The following is a 10983-nucleotide window of genomic DNA, read 5'->3' as shown; positions in this document are numbered from 1 at the left end:
CCAGCATGCACACACAGAAAATCTTTGGTGGGGGAATTTTATTTCTGTGACATCAATTTCAAACATATTTTCAAGTGAATTTGCTGCATATGTTGAAATAAAAATTATCATGATGCTGTATATGAGTGAATCATTGCATTTTGGAGCTTAAAGAAAGTTTTACTATATTAGTATTATATTTTTGTTTTTATCTGCACATGCATATTTTCCAACACTCAAATTGATTTTATTTCATTTAAGATTGGACGACGGATACACTGGATGATAATGTAGATGGTCCAGGATTATCTGAGAAGGAAACTACAGGTGTTGAACACAGAAAACCGTTTACAAGAAAACAACTGGAGTTTGTGAAAGGTAATTGTGTAAGAATTCACTTCAGTGGAAAAAATTGCAAAGCTTCATTAAATAAAACAGATTGTACTCCTGCAGTGGCATAGCTGAAACAAAACTTGTGAGGAATGGTAAAAATACTGAAAAAGACCAAATGTCATCCCCAATATAGGATTACACGTCCTTTCTAACACCCCCCCCCCCCTGGAAAAAAATCAATATGCTGGCGGGGGGGGGGTATGGTATTTGTCATCATTTGGGCAACCTCCCATTAATATAACGGGTTATTTTCTGCTAATCTATGGTTAAACATGAATTTCTTTATCATATTGTACAAAATGTTTTGTTGATATTTGTTAATTGGTACTATTCAATTGAAGGGTAGTGTATTATGCAAATTTCTCGATATTTTAGAAAAATATATCAATTTCTCAAGAAAGCTTGCACGCACGACAAGCATTGATGTTTTGAACCCGTAGCTGACATACTGTCCTTTGCATTGTTTTCATCCCATATTCTTTTATTACAGCTGCAAGAAATTAATCTTGCCGGGTACGCATTCACTTCACCTTGGTCGAGTGCAGCACAGTGGATAAATGTGTTGCTGAAGGAAAACACCTTTGCTAGGATTCAAACCCACGACACTCTGTTGAAAGGTGAGAGTCAGAACCACTAGACCACGACGTACCCACAGTTAACAAGCTGATGTCATACCCCCACTTGTTCTTTTGTATTTTATAACAAGAAGTCATGTTTATTCACATTTTGACCTCCAAGAACTAAAAAGTGGAGTGAAGATTTATTTAATGTAAACACATGCATTGCTTGAAATCATTTTATGCTACGTGGGACATATCATACACACGTGTACGAAAATATGAAATTATTATGATTTCATTTTATAACATAAGCCTAACACATATTCCTGACGATCATGTGCACATTCCAGTAATTTTTCCCAAAATGTTGCTAAACCTTCAAATCAAAGACTTTGTTATCAGATTTTTACGAAATTGTCAACATTATGCTTTTCTGATTAATTCTCTTCCTACCTAAATCTCCCCTTTCCTCATGCTTTCTTTTTATGGTCCCCTTCATTCTCCTTATAACTATGTTATATGTAAAATGTAACCGGTCGTCCAACCCGTTTGATTGAAGGGCTAGGTACTCTAGACTGAAAGTTATGTGATTTTAATTCAAAGAGTACATGAGACCAAAAAAAATGAAAATTTCATCAAAATTGAATGAGGATTAACGAAATTATGATGAATTAAAGTTGTTATTTTTTGGTAAAACTGTTCTCTGCAAGTCCTCATGAATATACAAGATCCCAATTTATATATTTTTTTGTATTATATGAATTCAAATTTTGTCCAAGCTAGGTTGTAAAAAATTACGATTGACTACTGATATACTGTGTAAGACAAAAATTATATTATTTCTCACACATAGTTGAGTTATTCATCTGATTCAACACAACAAAAATAGACAAAAAAGAAATAAGTGGGAATCTTGTATATTTGAACTATGGGAAATAGTTAAAAAATAGATGTGCTACTAAGAATTATTTTCTATATGATTTGCAAAATATTTAAAAAAAATGTCGCTATTTTTCTTGTTTTTTTTCTATTTTCATGATATATTCTTTATTATTCTATTATTCTATATATTCTATTTTTGATATAGATATTATTTATTTCTTTATGTATCTTTAATGTATTTATGATAAACTTTTGGCATGTTTCTACAGAAAATCATTAAAAAGGATTTATCTTTTCCGGACTCGAAAAACCTTATTGCCCTTAAACCAACCTGCTTCTACAAACCGAATAATCTGATTAACTCGCTTTTCACGTTGCAAATACGGCGGAAATTGGAAAATTCAACCTATAACCTCACGTTGCATTGTACATATGTCCAAAATTGCATCTTCTTAGGAAAATTTTCAAAATTTGTGGTAGATCTCACTCAATGTAGCAGGTATACGTGTTGCACGATCAGCTGGCGAGATCGAAAAGGCCAGAATGTGCAAATTTATTTACTGCAAAATTGCACTTCCGGGATTAAGCACTTCCGCCAGACACGATACGCTATTTTGCCGTGTGTTTTTACAGAAAAGTTAAACGGATTAACATGGCAATAACCACCTCTCAGAGATGGTTATGAGAAACCATATTTTGCTTGAAACAGTTTATCAATAAACTGCATCGCGTCTGTTTCTACAAAATTCTACAGGAAAGTTTTCCTGGATTCTGGATACTTACGCGGGTAATACCTTTTAACGATTCTATGTAGAAACACGCCGATATATCTTTTAGGTGAAAAGAAAATAGAGAAATATTAGGAGGTTCTATTTTTATGGGGGTACTATTTTCCCCCCTTTTGGGGATATTTATTTCCTCTAAGTTTGGTACTCTTTACCTTTAATCATTTGGCCATGTGAAGGCTATCACACATTTTGAGTTTAATCTTCGAAATTTGGTGTTCATCAGTTTGTTGTCCAAACTCTGTCTTACATTTAGATTTGTTTATAGGAAGATTAACATAATATCTATGTGGAGTGCAATCATTGACCTCTTGTAGAGTCGTGCAGTCACATGTATTCATAATGCTGGTGCTTTTATGCCATACATGTACTTGTCAATACTGGGTACTACTCTTTTGTACTTGAACTTATTAGTAAAAAAAATATTTTATTAATGTCATTGAAGTAGCTGTGTGAAAGCAATTACACGCAACAGATTTAAAATCAAGGTTATTGTATTACACGTATCAGGTTTGTTTGCAGAACAGTGGTTTTGCCAAGTACTCAATCCACGTAAAAAGCCATCAGAGAGAACATGTTTATTCTTGGAAATGTTATTCATTTGTTGTGCTTTTCAATTAATCTCTGTCTTGATACATGTTTATTTTAGATACCAAGATTGACAGAGTATAGATGTCAACGAGGAGCAAAGTCATATATATTCATAACTTATGTGCTTTAATTATAAAGTCTATACTTGTGAATACTGTGTTCCATTTATGCTGTACTTAAACTTCTTATAGTAAAAACATTTGACGTTCTTGAAATAACTGTTTTCATCATTTTTTTCTTGTGCATACTTAATCCATTATCAAACCTACCATTAACCCGATCTATATATGCTGTTCACCATTGGTCTACCATTCACTGTACTTTATTGGCCTACTATACATTGTACACCTTTGGTCTACTAACTATCATTCAGTGTAAACCATTGGTCTACCATTCACAGTACACTTGTGGTCTATAATGTATGGCCAATGGTGTAAATTGAATGGTTGACCAATGGTATAGAGTGTATGGTATGGCAATGGTGTACAGTGAACGGTAGGCCAATGGTGTACGGTAAATGGTAGGTCAACGGTGTATGGTAAGCCAATGGTGTACGGTGATTGGTAGGTCAATGGTGTATGGTGTATGGTAGGCCAATGGTGAACTGTAAATGGTAGGTCAATGGTGTGCGGTGTATAGTAGGCCAATGGTGTACAATGTATGGTAGGTCAATGGTGTATGGTGAATGGTAGGGCAATGGTGAACGGTGTATGGTGAATGGTAGGTCAATGGTGTACGGTGAATGGTACGCGAATGGTGTACGGTAAATGGTAGGTGTACGGTGTATGGTGAATGGTAGGCGAATGGTGTATGGTGAATGGTACGTGAATGGTGTACGGTGAATGGTACGCGAATGGTGTACGGTGAATGGTAGGTCAACGGTGTATGGTGAATGGTAGGCGAATGGTGAATGGTGTAAGGTGAATGGTAGACCAATGGTGTCCAGTGAACGGTGGCTGAATGGTAAATGGTAGGCCAGTGAATGGTGGCTGAATGGTGGTCAATGGTAAACCTGTCTATAGTGGCCATGGTAGATCAATGGTGAATGGTGTTTGATCAATGGTATATGAATGGTAAATGGTGCTCATGAATATGGTAATAGTAACGTCCCAATTATTTAAATTAGTTTGAATGGTATACCATTGGGGCTTGAATGGTATACCATTGGTGTATGATGGGTGCTGTGCGAATGGTATTCCAATGGTATATCAATGGTGTTTCAATGGTGTATGGTGTATGGTATTTCAATGGTATACCATTCAATTTTTTTTATAAGGGTTGTTTCACTAGTAGAATATAACCATTTGTAGATTGTCTGAATGTGTAAGTCAAAATGTATATTTGTATCTGTTTTGTTTCAGTATTTTATCTCGGATTTTGGACCGTGGGATGACGGAATAAAGTTCCACATAAGCCACACTAAAGTCTGTGAATACATTTCTTTTGGAGTGAGAGTATTTAACCGAAACTCCGTCCGTTTATCGAGGATAAAGGGCGGCAGCCACAATAAAATACAACTGCTGTAGACATTTACGCTTCGTACGGCATGAGTGAGCGAGAAACATCGGTGAGGATGACGTCGCTGAAAGGGGCAACCAGTGATGAGGACCTGCAGAGCCAAGTAAGTGGTAGCAGTAGCAGAAGGAGCAGGAGATCAAGTAGATCAGCAAAAAGTGAACTTTCTGCCCGTAGAGCCTCACTGGAAGCTAAAAAAGAAAATGAAAGTAAAATGCTAATGTTGCTAAAAGAGGACAAAGAAGCTAAACAAGCCTTTCATCAAAATAGGAAGGCTGTTCTTGTACAAAAAATGAAGACTCTTGAGCTTGAAGAAAAAGATATGGAAAATGTATATCTTAGTGAGCAGAAAGTGATTGCTGCTCAAAAGTCTATTGTAGCTGCAGACATCGAAATCTCAGAACTGGCTATATTGGAAGAATGCTGCGAAGATGATAGTGAAACTGATGATGAGGTTTCTATTAAAGGACTGACGCGGGAGAAAAAGAATGAAAGGATGGAGCGATTCTTTGACTCACAAGAGGAAGTCGCAGTGAAAAATATAAAACCTGAGCCTCCTGTGATCAATACTCCACCAACTAGTAGCCCAGTTGTGCAAGCCGGACGAGATACAGCTGCATCATCGCTGGAAGATTGCCTGCAACAGCTTTCTCGTTTTGTAGCAGGACAAAACGCAGCTAGTAACCAGCTAGCCGCATTCAGCCAACTCCCTAAGATCGACGTACCAATCTTCTCTGGTGATCCTCTGCAGTACACGCTGTGGAAAAATGCATTTGACTGTACAGTGGATTCAAAGCCAATTGGTGAGCAATACAAATTGAATTATTTGAATACATATGTCAGTGGCAAGGCTAAGGAGATAGTAGAGCACCATCTTTTGATAGGAGGGAGAAATGCATACCAAGAGGCTTTGAAGCAGCTAGAGGAGAGATTTGGTGATCCCAATACAATAAGCGTCTCGTACACAAAGAAACTGACTTCATGGCCGAAGATTTCAAGTCGCGATGCCAGTGGACTGAGGGACTTCGCAGATTTTCTTCAGAAAGTTGTGGCAGCCAAGAGAAGAGTCCGCAATTTGGGAATTCTGGATTACCCTCAAGAAAACGTAAAGCTAGTGGAGAAGTTACCAGGCTATTTGGAGGGAAAGTGGCGTGATGAGATCGATAGATGGCGTTCTCATAAAGGCCCACAAAGCTTCCCTTCGTTCACAGAATTTGCGGAGTTTGTTATGAGAGCTGCAAGCAAGGCAAACATCCCTGAGATGGAGCCATTAGCTAAGGAGTCAAAGCCAAGCTTCCAAACAAATCAAAGGAGTATGAAAGCAAGGACCTTTGCTACAAACGGACAAGATAATGAACCGAGCAAGCAGTCCAAGGTATCGCATAGGCATGGCCTCTTCTCAATGTGCCCCTTTTGTGAGAGAGATCATCATATTGAAGATTGTGATCATTTCGCAAAAAACTCTATACAGGTGAGAAAGGCTTTCTTCAGGAAGAAAATGATATGTCTTGGGTGTGGAGGAACAGACGATCACTTTGTCAGAAATTGTCAGCAGAGAAAGTCATGCAAACTATGTGGGAAAATGCATCTCACATGCCTCCACTACGACCAAACCAAACCAGACAAAGCTGAACTGCAGGAAGGAACATCGAATTGCACATCTGTATGTCTGATGCCTGACCAGGATGGGAGGGATCACAGCATGATCGTTCCAGTTTGGGTAAGGCATGTGGATCGACCATCAGAGGAGACGCTAGAATATGCCATTCTTGATGACCAATCGAACGTGAGTTTTGTCTCCAAACGCCTCTGCAAGAAGCTAGATGTTAAAGGGGAGAAAACAAATCTTCTCCTTACAACAATGCACCAGACAGGGAAGATAGAAAGTGAAAGGATTAAAGGTCTTGAAGTACTGGACTTCAACAAGGAGAATGTCATCCAGCTTCCAATCACTTTGTCCAGGGATTCGTTACCTGCATCCCGCTCCCAGATCCCTAAGCCAGAGGTAGTCAAGCAGTGGGACCATCTAAACAGCATAGCAAGTAAAATGATGCCATACAGGAAAGATGTAGAAGTATCGTTACTTATCGGTAATGATTGTACAAGAGCAGTTAGACCACGTGAAATCATAGCTGGAAATGAAGATGACCCATATGCCCAGAGATCATTGCTTGGATGGGGAGTAGTTGGGAGAATGTGTAAAACTCCTGGAGAACTCAAGTCTGCAACTTGTAACAAAATCTCAGTCAACTCATACCCCAACTTCAGTTTCCAGACTAAGGTTAAGGAAATAATCTGCCCTGAAAAGATAATTCAAGCATTGGAAGCCGACTTCAAAGAGGAGAAGGAAGGTCATCCACCACTATCGGTACAAGATGTGAGGTTTCCTGATATCTTGGAGAAGGGAATAACAAAGAGTCAAAACTGGAATTATGAAATGCCTCTACCCTTCAAGTCAGATCATGTCCAAGTGCCTAATAATCGTCATCTTGCTGTAAAGAGATGGAATCAACTGAATACTCCCCATTCTTCTCACATGGGGGGAGTATGGGAAAGGCAGATTGCTACTGTTCGTCGTGCTCTAGAGCCCCTGCTAATCAGCTCAGGAAACCAGCTCGACGATGAGTCTTACAGAACATTCTTAACAGAGGTTGAATCAATAGTCAACTCTAGACCTCTTTCGACGACAAACCTTTGTTCTCCAGATGCTCCTGAGCCTCTAACACCAAACCATCTGTTGACTATGAAACCTAAAATCGTGCTACCACCTCCTGAAAAGTTCCAAACGGCAGATTCCTATTGTCGAAAATGGTGGAGACGAGTTCAGCATCTCTCCAATGAATTCTGGCTAAGATGGAGAAAAGAATTCTTGGCTGAACTCCAAACCAGACAGAAGTGGGTTAAACCAAAGCGAAGCGTCAGGACAGGCGATGTGGTCATTGTCAAAGAAGAAGGTGAATTTCGAGGTAATTGGCCCCTTGGTCGAGTAGAGAAAGTCCTTACTAGCAAAGATGGTAACGTACGCAAAGTCCAACTAATGATGGCAAACAAGGGTTTAGACAAAGATGGACGAAGGAAGGGTCAGCCAACTATCCTTGACAGACCGATACATAAGCTGGTGGTCCTAATTCCTGCTGAAGAAACATCGCGAGGAAATGATGCAATCGGAAGACCAGAGGATTCCCGATCAAGGAGCCAAGAGGAAAATAAGAAGTGATGTCTTATTGTAAATGTATTATTTCTCTTTCTCTGTATCTATCAAACTCTTTCCCTAGCATCCTCATTCTCTCTCTTCTTATACTTCTTCTTCCTCATCTTCTCATCCTTCACTCTCACTCTCTCTCTCTTTCTTTCTATCAGCATTCTCTTTCCCATTTTCATCACATTTATTATGTGCATAGTGATTTTGGAATATTTAAATTGCTCGAGGTGTAATTTGTAATAGCAAGATCACAGAGTAATATTGATTTTAGATTGAAATTAATTTCATTGCATTGGTATCGTTAACATGTTTGAAGCTCTATTTATTATGATTTTTCTAGTCAATGTATTTGATGTGCTTGACATATATATTGTACTAAGTAGTACATTGCGACACTTGAATTTAGTAATATTGTGCTAAAGATGATCACATAATTATTGTTAATCAGGTGATTTCCATTTGTTTTAGTTTTACAGATGATTACACAATGAAATTGGAATATCATGATTCCTATTTGGGTTGTTGTTCTTACATTGCTGTTTATACTGTAGCGAGTATTTAATTATTTGAATCTATAATAATTTGAAGTATTAGTATCCTGAATCAATTTATTTTGAACAGTTTTTGATAGGTAACTGATAGCAGGATCAGTTAAAGGAGCCATGTCACTGCAGCAGTGTGCAGTGAGTTCTATGCAATTTCAATGATGTATATATTTTGATATTATGTTTAAATTCATATTCCACTAGGTCTCTCATTTCGCACTCTAGCATTTTCTTAATCTCTTTCTACATGAAATTCCATAGGGCAGGTTATGTGTTAAAGTAAAGGTGCAGAAAGCTAATTCTATGGACAAACATCGCGTCCACCCTTCATTGTTATAATTTGTATAGGAATGGTCAAGTTCATTGTTTTGTTCTGTGTAGAGTGCTGGGCAGTACCAGCTTCCTTGTAACTTTTAATTAGACTGTCTAATGAGCAGTCTGGCTTGACCAGAAGTTCAGAGCCTTTAAATAGAGATGCAAAAAGCCAAGAAACTTCAGTTCGTAGTAAAGACATAGAAGAGAGAACTCCAGTTGACCGTCAAGATATTTCTCGTATTGATTGCAACCAAGTGTATAGTCTTATAGCCTCCAATTGGTAAGATTGCTTATAAGTTTTACTCTATATCTTTCTGTTGATAGTTGAGACCAAGATATAAGAATATATAGATTAATAATATGATTATACTTTAGTTTCTTTCTTGAATCATAAACTTCTTTTGGTATAGAACACTTATCTTTCTATGTTATAGTATATATATTCTGATAGATTTGGATATCATATTTACTTTTCAAGATCTTATTGGTGTTATACCTACTGATAGTTATTTGTGTCATGTTTATTCAGATACAATTAGTAGAATGATTGAGTTATTTAATATTTATGTTCCTTGGTAGTATAGTGGAGATATATGTTCCTTGGTAGTATAGAGAAGTTTTATCCTAATACATGTTAAGTATTCGAGTTCTGATAGTACAGTATTTCCTCTATATTTCTAGTCATTGTTTACATATATAGTTCTCATCTTTAGATTGTTTCACTAGTAGAATATAACCATTTGTAGATTGTCTGAATGTGTAAGTCAAAATGTATATTTGTATCTGTTTTGTTTCAGTATTTTATCTCGGATTTTGGACCGTGGGATGACGGAATAAAGTTCCACATAAGCCACACTAAAGTCTGTGAATACATTTCTTTTGGAGTGAGAGTATTTAACCGAAACTCCGTCCGTTTATCGAGGATAAAGGGCGGCAGCCACAACCGTTATCACAATAACTCGTGAGTCATAAAATGACTTTTTATTGATAATATTTCAAAATGATTTACACATTGGTCCAGTTAATTGATGAATCTATAAGTTTATGATTTATATGTCCAATGTTGGCAACCATCCGATCATATACTTTCTTACTTGCAAATCAATGTAGAAAGTTTGTTGACAGCAAAATTTGCATATCGAATGCGCGCATGCATGCAGTCGTACAATAAAATATTTTGCATTGTATACAGGAGGCCTAATATTGAGGGAAATTGTGTTTACAGTATTGCCTTGTAAACATGATAAACAAATTACGATGCGTGTTTAACGCAACATAAAATATTTTCACTTTGATTTTCTGGAAAATCTAGGCTTGATTCACCCCGGCTGAAATACCTTGCTGATCGGCAAACCGGTTGAGATATTGTGTTTGTTATCGTACATGTATATTATGTGAACAATCAAGGATCGAATAATAAGAAGAGGAAGAAGGAGGAGGAGAAGGAGAGGAGAATAAACAGAGCGGGAGGGGGATATAATAAGTTTTTTTTTTATATTATACTACGAAGTACATTATTACTGCATCTGAGTGTATAAAACCACTTGATAACAATATCCTGAAAGAGATACATGCACACTAAAACTTATCATAAAAACTTCTGTAAAATTGTGAGTACGAAAACCAAACATATTTATCAATAATTATAGGCCTATTGTAAAACTGACAAATCCTTGGAATAAGATATTACAAATTGTCGGCTGTTGAGTGATCATCCTAATCTAACTTCAAATATAATACCTGTCTTGAAATTGTGTTAATCAAATTAATGTGACTGTGTTGCTTGAATACTAACTTAATCACGTTAATGACAAAGATTTCCTAACACTGGCACCGGCCTCTCGGCTCTGTGTATGAACAGATATAAACACGCGTTTGACAGATTCCTTTTTCCCCCCTTTTTTGGGGTCATTTTAAAAGTATATACTGAATTTGATTTTCTCATTTTTTTTAAATGATACGATTTCCATGGATGAACAAAATTATTATGTCAGTTTAATACGGGGCCGCGGAATGATTTTGAAAGTGGTGGTCGGGGGGGGGGTGCATAAAATCACAATCATATTTTATTATGTACTGTTCATTTTCACTTCAGGGAGGGGTCCGGTCGCGCCCCCTGTACTTGAATACTTTTATTTTGATTGTGAATTTGCTTGGATGCGTATGTCACTTCACCCCGCCCCCTAAAAGGCGAATAAAATAAACCGATTCTAACT

The 10983-nt window shown here is 37.2% G+C and overlaps 1 protein-coding gene across 1 annotated transcript; it reads left to right on the top strand.

The window, feature by feature from the left end:
• The first annotated feature begins 4474 nt into the window (after positions 1-4474).
• On the top strand, positions 4475-9740 carry LOC129282006 (uncharacterized). The gene is made up of 2 exons (XM_064103657.1): positions 4475-9047; positions 9565-9740. Exon 1 carries the CDS (start codon positions 4737-4739, stop codon positions 7920-7922), a length of 3186 nt encoding a protein of 1061 aa, XP_063959727.1. The 5' UTR covers positions 4475-4736; the 3' UTR covers positions 7923-9047; positions 9565-9740.
• The last annotated feature ends 1243 nt before the right edge of the window (positions 9741-10983 follow it).

The sequence above is a fragment of the Lytechinus pictus genome, chromosome 8 (assembly GCF_037042905.1).
Source record: "Lytechinus pictus isolate F3 Inbred chromosome 8, Lp3.0, whole genome shotgun sequence".
In the NCBI taxonomy this organism is placed as follows: domain Eukaryota; kingdom Metazoa; phylum Echinodermata; class Echinoidea; order Temnopleuroida; family Toxopneustidae; genus Lytechinus; species Lytechinus pictus.
This window is presented reverse-complemented; position numbering and strand designations above follow the sequence as displayed.

What these genes read in the sequence shown, in the direction of transcription:
- LOC129282006 (XM_064103657.1), top strand. Translation starts at nt 4,737, where the DNA reads ATGAGTGAGCGAGAAACATCGGTGAGGATGACGTCGCTGAAAGGGGCA.